Source organism: Chelonoidis abingdonii, chromosome 6 (assembly GCF_003597395.2).
Source record: "Chelonoidis abingdonii isolate Lonesome George chromosome 6, CheloAbing_2.0, whole genome shotgun sequence".
NCBI lineage: Eukaryota > Metazoa > Chordata > Testudines > Testudinidae > Chelonoidis > Chelonoidis abingdonii.
The window spans coordinates 15,923,253-15,937,378 of NC_133774.1; the positions used below are offsets into that span (position 1 = coordinate 15,923,253).

General features: G+C 38.5%; 1 protein-coding gene across 4 annotated transcripts in view; it reads right to left on the reverse strand.

The window, feature by feature from the left end:
- The window catches only part of DYM (dymeclin), a 351,012-nt gene that overhangs the window by 88,198 nt on the left and 248,688 nt on the right, over positions 1-14,126 (reverse strand). For all 4 annotated transcript variants that reach the window (XM_075066858.1, XM_075066862.1, XM_075066859.1 and 1 more), the window contains one exon: positions 8,259-8,361. In XM_075066858.1, the coding sequence (XP_074922959.1) occupies positions 8,259-8,361 (103 nt within the window). The remainder of the gene's footprint in view (positions 1-8,258; positions 8,362-14,126) is intronic.

The following is a 14,126-nucleotide window of genomic DNA, read 5'->3' on the forward strand; positions in this document are numbered from 1 at the left end:
CTGGGCAAGAAAATAGAGTAGCTGATACAGGACTCAATTAAGGAAGAACTAAAGGAAGGTAATGTAATTCATGCAAATCAACATGTATTTATGGAAAATAGATCCCATCATAGCAAAACTTGATTTTTTTTTGATGAACTTGCAAGACTGGCTGATAAAGGTAATCGTGTTGATGTAATATACTTAGACTTTTGCAAAGTGTTAGATTTGATATCATGCATATTGATTAAAAAGCTAAAATGATATAAAATTAACTTGGCACACATTAAATGGATTAAGAAATGACTAACTGATAGGTCTCAAAATGTAACTGTAAATGAGGAATTGCCATTCAGCAGGTTTGTTTCCAGTGGGGTTCCACAGGCATTGGTTCTTGGCCCTATTCTATTTAATATTTTTTATCAATGACCTGGAAGAAAAATAAAATCATGACTGATAAAGTTTGCATATGACACAAAAATTGGGGGAATGGTAAATAATGAAGAGGACAGTTCTCTGATTCAGAGCAATCTGCATCACTTGGTAAACTGGGAGCAAGCAAACAATATGCATTTTAATATGGCTAAATGTAAACATACATCTCTTCTGATAGACCTAGGCCAGTTGGGTACAACAAAATAGTAGAAGGCCACTGAACAGTTTTCTGTTTCTGACTGACCAGAGCAGGGGCTACTCCAGGCTAATGAGAACATCTAACTCCAATTAACCTGCAAAGAGTCAGGTGAGGCCATTAAGGTAACGTGAAAACCCAACTCTAATTAAGGCCCTTTTGTATTATAAAAGGGCTCACTCTAGTCAGGCTGGGGAAAGCCAGGGAGACAGAGGAGAGGAAGTGCGGCTGAAGGGCTGGTTAATGAAGACACCCTCAAGCCATCGGTAAGGGAGCCCTAAGGTAAGGGTGAAGAAGAGAGAAGCGGGAGAGCTGTGGGGAAGTGGCCCAGGGAAATGTAGCAACTCTCACAGTGAAAGGTCGGCTGCCAACAGCTCCTGCCACTAGGGTCCCTGGGCCGGAACCTGGGGTTGCGGGCTGGCCCGGGTTCCCCGCAATCTGCCACTACAGAAACACCTCCTGGGAGGGGAAGACAGGCCCCTGTCAGGACAGGAGGCTAAACGGTTCTGAAATAAGTCCCTAGGGACAACAGAGACAGTGAGAGTTCTCTCACCAACCTTCTTGCTGGCTTATGATGAAAAGGGCTCAGCAGACTGTAACCCTGGCCCTAGAGAGAAAAGGGCTACATGGAGGGTCGCAGTGAGCCACTGAGGCTAGCATAAACCACCTAGAAGCGCAGGATCGATGGGGACAAGGTCGGAGCTCTGCCACACTCTACAAACAAAGAGTGTAGGCCATACTTACAGAATGCAGGACTCTATGGTGGGAAACAGTGACTCTGAACAGTGAACTCCCAGTGTGATGCTGTGGCCAAAAGAGATAACGTGATCCTTGGATACATAAATGGGAATTTCAAGTAGGAGTAGAGAGGTTATTTTACCTCTGTATTTGGCACTCATGAGACCACTGCTGGAATCCTGTGTCCATTTCTGGTGCCAACAATTCAAGAAGGATGTTGATAAATTGGAGTGAGTTCAGAGAAGAGCCATGAGAAGGATTAAAGGATTAAAAAATATGCCATATACTTGTAGACTAAAGGAGCTCAATCTATTTCGGTTAACAAAGAGAAGATTAAAGAGTGACTTGATTACAGTCTATAAGTACCTAGATGTGGAACAATTATTTAATAATGGGTTCTTTAACCTAGCAGAGAAAGGTATAATACAACCCAACAGCTGGAAGTTGAAACTAGACAAATTCAAACTAAAATACAGTGTAAATTTGACAGTGAGGGTAAATTAACCATTGGAACAATTTACCAAGAGTCACTGTGGATTTTTTATCACTGACAATTTTTAAATAAAGATTGGATATTTTTCTAAAATATATTTTCTAGGAATTATTTTGGGGAAGTTCCATGGCTTCTCCTACACAGGAGCTCAGACTAGATGATCACAGTGGTCCCTTCTGGCCTTAGAATTTACAAATAATTTAGTGCAAAACTGGGTAACCATCACATTAGAGGGGGTCTAAATTGCTAGATTTTGCATACCTTAAACAGACATTGCCAAGTTAAAAAAAATCACGAATATCTGATATTGTTTTATGTACTGCAACTTCCAATAATAAGTCATTTTATTTCATAATTACAGTAGAAATCTTATTAAGTGCCGCCACAAAAAGGTCTAAAATTCAAGGACTCAAACATTTAGGAGTAAGTGAATACTAAACAATGCTATTCATTCATTAACATTATGTAACTAAATACTATCATTTTGGTAAATCAAACCCTGAAAAGCTTAAATTAAGTAGGGACCTTGACAAGTAAAAATGGAAGAAACTATACAGGAAAATAATTCTGGAAAGAAGCCGACAGAGCTTCAATGGAAAGAACACAGCTAAACAATAGATTTTAAATATGACTCTTGAGTAAACACTATACCAGGAAGATTACTTTCTTTTTTATAATTTTGTATATATTAGGCATATACTGCACAATGATGAGAAGCCTTTTCTCGTTCAGCAAAAAATGACAACTTCTACTGCTAGCATAATAAAGGATACAATTAAGGAACTCTAATGCAATACACAGTCACTCTGTGTAACTACTGCTAGACAGTATATCGACAGACTACTGTCTAGACCAGTGGAGGGCAATCTGCAGTCCATCAGGGTAATCCACTCGCAGGCTGCGAGACAGTTTGTTTACACTGACCATCTGCAGGCATGGCTGCCCCCAGCTCCCAGTGGCTGTTCCCGGTCAACTGGAGCTGTGCGAAGCGGTGCGGGCCTTAGGAACATGTTGGCCACTGCTTCCCACAGATCCCATTGGCCAGAAACGGCAAACCACGGCCACTGGGATCTGTGGGCGGCAGTGCCTATGGATGGTCAATGTAAACACACTGTCTCATTTATTATCCTGGCGGGCTCAGGCTCCCCATCACTGGTCTAGACATTATTAACTATATCTTACTATCTGGATGGCTAAGTGGTTTAGTTTCACGTCTAAAACACTACTAAAGTTACTAAATGGTAGCACAGAAGACTGTTTTCTTAGTTCTATTTCTCATTAATCAATCTATTCATTTAATGATAGGCAGCTCACCTTCGCAAGAAATGCTTATTGCCAATTGTGATGCAGTTCTTCTTTAGATGCTGAGACTATCACAAGTAAAGTTTGTTCTACCTTAATATAGCTCTATAACCAAACTTTTGTTAGGTACAGCTGCTGCCTATAGGTTGTACCCATGTAAACACATAAGACTTTACATGGTGCCAACACATTACAATCTCTTAGTTACAGTTTTTACATTGTCCAGACTGAGTGACTGAAAGTCTCATATGTTGGCTGTTTGGTAGACAGATTAACTCCTCATTTGTTCAGGTCACAAAAACCACCACCTCAATTGATACAACTGTTGGCAATCTCAGCTAACAGATCAAGTGATTGTCTAAAGAGATCAAAGCTGAGAGAACATCACAAAAATTTATTCCTAAAGGACAAAGACAGGACAGGAGATATAGTGGCATGGTAGGGTGAAATAATCTATATTATAGAGCATTAATTTTGCTTCAGCAGTTTAACAAAACTGAAATTAAATCACACATGCTGAAGATAAAGTTGTCTAATTCTTATGTACCGTCATTTTTTATCAACAGCAATGTCATTAAATCCTGAATAAAATATGTAGCTTTCTATGTTGTTTCACCTTGTTTAAAAGATAGCTAATAATATTTCTGTTCAGAGACCTTTCTTCAGCTAGACTTTACGGATGCCAAGACATACAAGACAAATATGTAGATTTGACTTCTAACACACTATTTGTTTTAAGGAATTAAATGAAATAAGGGAACCATTTAACATCCACCCATATATAAGAGAGCAAGATTACAGGATCCTTTGGTTCTCAGTTGGGGGAACTGAAATGAAGGACTATTAATAAAGTACTTTCAGCTTTGACTATAATCAACTGTAATAACAAGATAGAAGTTACAAAAAATTCTTTTTGTTGAAACCACTTTTGTAATACTGCTTTTTAATAACCCTCATAATGGCCGAATTAGAAGGACCTCAACTGAAGTCATTCATCCCACATAAAACAAACTTTGCTTTTTCTTCTTAGCTTTGTTTTACAAGCTACATTATTTCCAGATGATGCTTGAGGGGCCTACGGGTTTCAAGAATTAGATGCTTAAATAGACAGCTGCTTTCTATTTACCATATAAATCAAGGATAAATCAAAGAAGAATCTAAATAATGGACTTCATTTACCACCATTATAGAGCACAAGCTGAGAAAGAAAAAGAATTGAAAGAAACATCTCATCAAGCAATTACAAAGTTTTATTTCGATTATTAACAAAGGAGGAGGAAATGCAGTGACATTTGTAGAATCCTGGGCATCCAAATAACATTAGCTCTGCACAGCAGGTAAGAAATAATTCACTAGACTGGGAATTGGCCAGGAAAAATTCAGCTCTGATCAGCAGTTCTCACAAATCCATCAGGCTTTGCTACTGGGCTCAAAATGCAGGGCTACTTTGCTCATATTGTTTAAACTTTCCTTATTGACTATAAAAGTAGATCAATTCTAACCCTTAACTAATGCAGAAACATCATATTTTGGACTATGCTTTGGAGGATGGATCATGATATCATTTTGTATTTTCAAAGATGGGGTCATATGACCCGCATATGAAAGATGTGTTGCAAAGGAACTTTCTTGCACAGTTCATATGATTTGGTCACATGACCTTCAACATACGGCACCAGAGTGCTCTAAAACACTAGGAATTTCTTGAGACTGACTTTAAAATGTATCCAAGAAATAAATGTTTAGTAAAAGTATGTATTGAGCAACTGTGTAGCTACTCTATAGATCTTGTGGGATGAAAAAAAATAAAATTTTGTACTTGTACAGCACCTTTCATCTGAGGGATTTCCAAATGCTATATAAATAAGACAGAGGTTTAATTGCTAAAGGGTACTTCAGGCCATGACAAGCTTTTAATTGCCTTTGAAATTTAGGTGACATCCCCAAAGATGGGACAATTTAGAACTCCAGCACCTAACTGATATGTGTATGAGGATGTATTTCTAGGGTTCACTTTGGAAAACATCCACTTATTTTCTACCTCCCAAATATAAATGTCAAATTTTAAACTCAGCTGAGTTACAGAAGTTTCCCCATGTGGCCAGTTACCAATTTACCTTGGTTGTTTGTGGATAACCTAGCCAAATAGAAGATTGGTGGCTTAAATTTTCAGTGCTGGTAATTGGCTAGTGTAAAAATAAAGGGGTAGATATTCAAAAGAATTCAGCAGCCAGGTACCTCTGAGTGCTGAGAACTTCTAGAAGTCTGACACCAATTATGGGTGTTGGGTACTTCCAGAAGTCTGCTCCAAAAGGCCTTCAACTTGCCACTTAACATCTAAGGCCAAATACTAACAAGCAGCAAGTAAAGCACCTGCTGCCATAAGGCCCCTATCCCAGTTTTGCATATAATTGCTGTTAATATTAATGTAGACACTGAACAAACCAACATGACTAAATGTGCACTGACTATGCACAAGTGATGCATGTCAACTTAGTAGAATAAAAAATTATTTTTCAATTTAAATTTTGTTCCTTAGTGAGTTTTTCAACTTCTACCTAAAATCAACTATTTCATAAGACTTGGGGGAGAATTCTAAAGATAAAAAAGATCTTTAATCTTAAAAACTAGATGTAATCCCCCAGGCTCCCAATAACAACCATCTTTTTCCCCCATCTTGGGTTGGGGAGTGGGGGTGGGGGGGAAGGGATGGACAGAATTCCAAGGGTCTCTTCTTAAAATCAGCACCCTTTTCCATGACAGCACAGTTATCACCTTCCAAGCAACCAGATGAGGTCATTACAGCTATAATTCATTGGTTAAGAATGTGTGCAAGCGGTAAAATATTTTGTCCTTCTATACAGATTTTCATTCGAATATCTCAAAGTGCTTTACATATATTAGCTATTTAAACTCCACTATATTTCAGTGAGATGGGTTTGATAGCGAGAGAACGATTGTGCCACTGCCACTGAAACACAGCCACTTCTGGGCTGAAATCAGTCAAAGCAACTCTATTCAAGATTTTAGGACGGGTCATGAAGACTCCTGTAACTGAAAGAGGCATTTGAACATGTAGAGCTGTAATTGCCCAAAGTTGGAATTTGACAAGGCACTGAGCTTAATTATCCCTACGAAAAACTATCTGAGATGTGTAACGATAAGTGCTCAGGAATGGTTTAAAATGGCACCTCTAGCAGTGTAGTGCCCCCTTACAGCACACTGGGATATGGGTTCAAAACTGACCCAAAGGAAAGAGTACCACTTATGAAGAGCACCAACCCACTGAGACCCTTGCAAAGTCTAAAGGACATTTGTTTGTCCATGCTTACGCAACTGAAAGAGCTTTTAGACTTATGTTATATTCTCTTTTAATAAAACACATGATATGGTTCTTTCCTTATGCTAAGAGGTGACTTTCTCTTTTGTTTGTTTAACACCATGTTTTGAGTTACAAATCAGTTGATATGTTAAAGGGTAGAGTTTTACTTCTCAAAAGCACAACAGACACAAATCGGAGAGTATAAAATCACTGGTGTTATAAGAAGTTACTCTGAAATATATCACATCACAGGTAGCAAGACTAAATAGGAAAAAATGCTGATTGTTTACTCAATAACCTTAGCCAGCACTCTGCTTTTGAATAGCAAAATGGCATTGTTTGTGTATTGCATATAAACAACTCTGGCCAGGATATGCGCAGGGGCGGCTCCAGGTACCAGCATGCCAAGCGTGTGCTTGGGGCGGCAAGCCACTTGGGACGCTCTGCCAGTCGCTGTGAGGGCAGCAGGCAAGCTGACTTTGGTGGCATGCCTGTGGAGGAGCCGTGGGACCAGCGGACCCTCTGCAGGCAAGCTGCAGAAGGCAGCATGCCTGCTGTGGTTGGGGTGGTAAAATGCCTAGAGCCACCCCTGGATATGCGAGTCAAGCGATGTTGTTAGTTAAATTAACCATTTTGAGCCCTCAAAATATAACCTGTTAGATAAAAAGTAATAGTTTTAATAGATATTAGCTACTGTGTTGAGACCACAGCCTATTGTGCTGACCAATATTGTTTCCGTGTATTCCCTTATTAGTCTTTCTGTATTCATCAGTTGTCTCTTGTCTTATACTTAGGGTTTGTAGGGCAGAAACTATTTTTTTTTTTTTCTATTTGTACAGTGCCTACCATTGGATTCTGGTCCATGACTGGAGCTCCTAGGTTCTAAGATAATGCTAATAATAATAATAATTAATAAAAGATCTTCTAAAATGTACATAAGCTTTTAAAAGCTTGAAATATGTGAAGATGGAGTTGTACAGTTTGTAATCCCTCAGCATTTGGTTTCCTGAAATGCTTACTAAAACTCAAGGTAAAATATAGTTATATTTCCATGATCAAACACATAGCAATTTATAAATTGGGAAAAACATTTTTGCATAGATTTATAAAATAAAATGTACCAATGTAAACCAATATAAACCAGTGACATTTGAAAAGAATGTATAAATAATACCATTTAAGACATGGGAGGAAGTTTCTTTGTCGTATAAATTAACAGTATAGTAAACAAGAAGTTCTCTGACAGTCATGTAATCAATTTTCAATTTGTTGTCCCGTCTGCAGATATTGGCTTAGACCAGATGGGAAGCGATCCTTAGAAGTGCATGTGTACGCATATTCAGAAAACACCAGTTTGGTCTACAACTTCAGTCATATATTGGGCACTGCTGTTTCAAATATGTATTAGGGTTTGTTTCAAGAGCAGATCTGCATAATATTTTAGGCTTTTTAAAATATTGGTAGATGCCAAAGAGGGTTGTTGTTTTTTTTTTTAAAGTATGGTTTTAACTATATCTCCCAAATGCATCTGATTGCAACTGTCTTGAAAACTGCAAGCTGACAGGCTATGGAAGGTTTCTTAGCTTTGAATAGCTGTGGTTTTGTTTTGCCATTTGTAAGTATATTTTTCATTTTCTCACAAAGTTTCAGACATGATGTCATTTTGAGAGGTTCCTATATTTTAGTGTTGGTGGTTGCCTCACTGTCACACACTTTGATAAACTTTTGCAGATTTAGGGATGTTGCTGCTTCTATTTTGAGAAGTTCACTAAAACATTAAATTCAATACTCACGTAATCAGGAAGTGGAGAGTCATCTGAACTGAGGGAACCTCTCAAGGTTTGTGTGGCTTGCTCCAAAACTTTGTTGTGTTTTTTAGACAACAAAGAAAACAAACTGAAAAAGAACACAAAAATCAGAAAATGTTTACTATAATAAGAATTCACAAGTGACCCTCTTCTTCCAGTTAGCTAGACTACTCAATTAGAAGAAACTGTCCATAATATTTCCTTGAATTGGGAGATCTAAAGAAAAGTACAATGCACATCAGTTGCATGAGTAATATATGCTTTACATCTTTGGTAAGTGAGAAAGAACTCTGAATTCCATACTACAAAATATGGAGAAAGAAAGTTAAGTTATGTTTAAATATTCAAAAGCCTGGGAAAACAAAGTTCAGATTCAGAGGGGTAGCCGTGTTAGTCTGGATCTGTAAAAGCAGCAGAGAATCCTGTGGCACCTTATAGACTAACAGATGTTTTGGAGCGTGAGCTTTCGTGGGTGAATACCCACTTCGTCAGATGCAGGTAGTGGAAATTTCCAGGGGTAGGTATATATATGCTAGCAAGAAGCTAGAGATATGGGTTAGTTCTCAATTAAGGGAGGATGGGGCCTGTGTCTAGCAGCAGAGGTGTTGACACCAAGGGAGGAGAAACTGGGTTCTGTAATTGCAGCCGATTTTCACGTCTTTGTTTGTCCAGGCTGATGTGTTAATTTGCTTATGAACTGAGCTTCAGCGTTTCTCTTTGAAGTCGGTCGCTGCAGTTTTTTTTGTGCAGGATGGTGACCACCGGAAAAGGATAAATGGACACAAATCAGATATCAGGAATGGCAATATACAAAAACCTGTAGGAGAGCACTTCAACCCCCCTGGCCACACTATAGCAGACCTTAAGGTGGCCATCCTGCAGCAAAAAAACAAAAGCTCACGCTCCAAAACGTCTGTTAGTCTATAAGGTGCCACAGGATTCTCTGCTGCTTTTAAAGTTCAGATTGTATGTGCAACTTAAATTCTGCTCATGTGTATCCATAACAATTAAGTCTTCAAGCTCACTATCTCAATATAATATACTTATTTTCCACAGCCGTGGGTACATGTAGTATCTTGTACATTTCCCCCCACTTTTTATGTTTCAGTTCGTTAATGTTCTAGTACAGTAAAAACCCCTAAGTTAATAAAGATATGTATTTTGCTAACTTAGTCAGGACTCCCATACTATATGTTTTTCTTTTCAAGGAGCAGCAGAGATTTCTGGTGCAATTCAGAGGATGAGGAACTGAATTACACAGGTAATTCCTCTGTGAATTTAGAGGGGCTATGTATGTCTGCATTGTTTTCTATTATTTTTAACTTCTTATATTTTGAGTGGAAATTTCAAAATCATTTAAGTAACTTACATCATCATAAAAAGTCCCAATAAGGATATTCCCTTATGCTTCTAAGTCACTTTGGCTCTTTAAAAAGTCCTGTGCTTAAACTTTACTAATTGGGGTAAGCACTGTGTATTCCCCAAATACGTTATTTTGCATGCATTACCTGGCGTACCTAGTACTACAAGATGCTAAACAGATGTATTAAGTCTGAAGAAAAATGTAAATTATGCAGTCCATTACTGTACAGATTCATAGACAAGCCCAGAAAGGACCACTTTGATCATCTAATCTGACCTGCATAATAAAGATCATAAAACTTCCCTGAATTAATTCCTATTTGCATTTGAGCCTAACTTTTAGAAAAACATCCGATCTTGATTTAAAAAGTGCTAGTGATAGAGAATCTAACCCTTGCAAATTACCAATGGTTAGTTACCCTTACAGTTAAAAAGGGGCACCTTATTTTCAGTCTGAATTTGTATGAGTTGCTTGGCAGTGATTTTACTGGTTCAGGTTAATTACATAGATGAAAGTACTACTTTAGAAGGTATGTATTTTAAAGAGACTGCTCTTTAGTGCCACTGGTATTCCTTTGTTGAGTGTCTTCACTATACCCTTCACTATTTTGTACACCATTTATTCTCTCTCTTCAGGCTAAAGAATGTCAACAATCTGACTTCATATGTAAATCCTTCATAGCTCTAAACTGTTTTTTGCCCTTCAAGACTTTGACGGTCTCTGTTACTGTAAATCATTCTCTAGGTGAGCTGATCAAAGCTGAACACTGTACATAATAGAATATCAAAGTGACACAGTGGCCAAGAATTATGGGGTTTTGTGTGCTTAACCTGATCTATTACATTATCGTAAAAATAATTCACGGGCAGTTGACCACTTCTTACTCTCACTTCTTGTATGTAGGTCCCTTCACCAGGATATCCATCTGTTAATTTTTCAGATTCTAAAACTTTACCCTATTGCACCCCCCAAAAAATTAAATCAAAATTTATTTTCATTAAGGTTTATAGATGATTTAGAAGATGGGCGGTTTGATGGATAAAACACTGGTCTTTCAAGCAGAGTTTAAATCTAGCCTTCAGCTCTCAGTCACATTAAACTGACAGGTTCAGCTTCGTTTTCAGATGAATGGGTATGTTCCTGGACACTGAGTAGAGCATGACTATTAATTTCAACATTCTGAACACATTTAATAGTGAATGTTTAATAGTGAATGTAATCTTTATGCTGTATATTTATTATAAACACAAAGACATCACGATACTGTACTGTATTATAAACACAAAGACATCACGATACTGTACTGCCTTGTCTAATGTTAACACAGAGATGTGCATTGTGCTTTAAAGACACAGAAAGACAAGTCCCTGCCCTGAGCATCTTACAATCTAAGGGAAGCAGGGAGACAGGATGTAGTCAAGGAAGTGGAAAAGCAAGGAATAGTGTTGCACAACAGAAAGCCAAGAAATCGTCTGTTTAACATACGCATCACATGTTTGATGGAGGGATATGAAGGAGGAAAGTAGCCTGAATGATGTGGATGAGAGGTCATTCCAGGCATACAGGGCAGTTATGTAAGGAAGCATGGCAGTGAATGTAGGAGGATGTAAACTGAAGGTGAAGGCAGAGGGAAGGCCCTGACATCGATAGCAGTAGGAAATAAAAGACTAGGGTTAGTACTCAGCACTTTCTGATAATCAGAACTCCTGTAAGATGAGTTGAGTATTTAAAAAATGGAGACCTCCAAAATTGCTAGTCACTTTTGAAAATGTTGGCCTAGAAGAATGCAGGAGCAGAACTGTGTACAGCCTTGAAGTGTTCAGCCTTGACAAGTGTTATATTGCCCTACTTATACTATACATTTACTAATTCACAAATCATACAATTTATTACTGTCTGGATCCCTGCTTTATGAAGCTCCCCAACCTGTTTATTATAATTTCTAACTTTTCTATGTCTCAGACAGTTAGCTTACTACTTTTACCCTCAAATCCATTCACCACTTCTATTTTCAATCTCCCCATATATTATATTTTACACACAGAGACAAAGTACCGACGCTTTTGTTTCTCTTCGATGGCTATAACCATTCTGAAAGTGCGACGTGCCACCACCACAAGGTCAGAGAGAAACTCAAAAGACACTTTAAAGTCAACCATGTTTTAGTTCTGGATATGGCTCACAGACAACACTGGTCTCACTGGTCAATTATAGCCGGTTTGAGGTAAACAAATGTCCATGCAGATTCTTTGAGATCTCTCAGTTACCTTTGATATCAGTCAGGGCTGGTTTTAGGCTGATTCCCTGGAATCGGGCCCCACGCTGAAGAGGGCCCCAGGCCGAGGTGGAGTACAGCTAGCGCTGTAGCCAGGGAGATACAGCACTGTATGTGCCTTGTAAAGCCACCACCAGCGCTGCAACTCTCTAGTGTAGCCAGGCCCTCTGTATCTTTTACACTAACAATATATCCTCACACTAACATCCTGATTATTGTTATCCAAAAACCTCAGCAAAAGGCAAGAAATTTTTGCAATACTCTTCTGAGGCAGTCAAGAGGAATGAAGTAGTTTTTCACACCCTCACCTTACCTTTTCTTTTAACAATCAATTCAATGTCCTATCAGTTCAAAACATCTCTTCAGTCTGTGTCATTTTAGGAATAGTGTTAATAGCTTGATTTCTATAACACTTCACATTCAAATTCCTTATCAGTCATTAATCCTCACAAGTACCTTTATGATAGCTATATATTGTCCTCCCTATGTTACAGATGGAGAAACTGAAGCAGAATAATGAAGTAACATGCCCAAGACCACAGGGAATCAGGATCAGGGCTGATGTTAGAAATATGGCTTCCTGAGTACAAGCCCCAGGATGAAACTATCACTGAACCACACCTCTCTCAATTAGTCTGATATACAAATAGCACTAAATAAGATTAAGAAATACTAATCCTTTGTGATAATTATAGGTGGTGATCAATACCTACAGCATTAAGAATAATTCAATAGATCTGAAGGCAGTGAAAATCTGCATCCCAGAGAAAAGTACAGAAGAAAGCAACCACTTTCCTAGCCTCTGGAATCTCTCATCCTCTTTTCCCCTCAAGTGGATCCATCTGCAGTCTTTTATCAAGATATCTACCTGCTTAGGCCTCATATCAGCCTCCCAGCAATCTACAACCTTAACAATTGAAAACACTTGGAATAGATGAGGGGTAGGCAACCTATGGCACACGTGCCTGAAGACAGCACGCGAGCTGATTTTCAGCAGCACTCAGGTCCGGGGGCTTCTGCATTTTAATTTAATTTTAAATGAAGCTTCTTAAACATTTTAAAAACCTTATTTACTTTACATACAACAATAGTTTAGTTATATATTGCAGACTTATAGAAAGAGACCTTCTAAAAATGTTAAAATGTATTACTGGCACGCGAAACCTTAAATCAGAGTGAATAACTGAAGACTCGGCACACCATTTCTGAAAGGTTGCCGACCCCTGGAACAGACCCTCAGTCTACAAGACTACTGAAAATGAATAAGAAAACAAAAATAAGATCTAGGATAACAGCATACACAGCAGCACAGTTCCTTTTCCCTTCCCAAATCCAGATGATGTATTTATACAGTAAATTGCTCATTTGAGAACAGATTTTCAGCTTGTTTAAAGCTTGGCTTTGAAAACTGGTTGTTTACCTGCACTGGGGAATGCAGTGTTACTCCTGCTGTCATTAATACAGCTAATTCAGTAGTGTCGTCAGCACCATCTAGTGCTGCGCAGACAGCATCATTGGTTTAAAGTGATCTAGAGGTGTCTGTTTAATCTGCACTTGGACTCACTGCACTAAAGTGTCTCCATCTATTTTGGAAGGTACAGTTCATTTCATGAAGAGGAAGAAAACAGCTCTGGAAGGAAGAAGGGCTTCCACCACAAGCAGCCTTTTTGGGAAACCCCAATGAGCTGCTTTGGCTGCAAAGGGAATTTAAATACAAAACACAGAATAAGGCAGCAGGGTTTTGGGTAATGTATTTCTTCAACATGTGAGAATGGAAACATGCACAATATTAATCCTGCACAGACGTGGAGAACATACGGAAAAATGAATACCCCACCCCACCCTCAGAAAATAGAGGAGGATGAATGAGGAGAGGGGAAGGAACAGCAGAGTTTGAGAGAGAATTCCGTCTTCTTGTCTGATTTTCCTTTTTCTTCATAAAATTTAAAAGCTCAGAGAATTTAGTTAGATTAGCTGCTGAATCCTCCCCTACCAATTTCTACTTTTGAAACATTGGTGGGTGTCAGATAAGGTGAGCTAACTATTAATTTCACAGAATTCCTGGGATGTGATGAAATTAGGCGAAGGAAAATGTAGGCTGGATATCAGGAATAAATGCTGAACACTTGTCTCAAGGAGTGTGGAACAGTGAAACGGAGAAGCGTGGGGGAGCCCCATCACTCTAGACACTTAATAAATTAGAATAATAATTTGC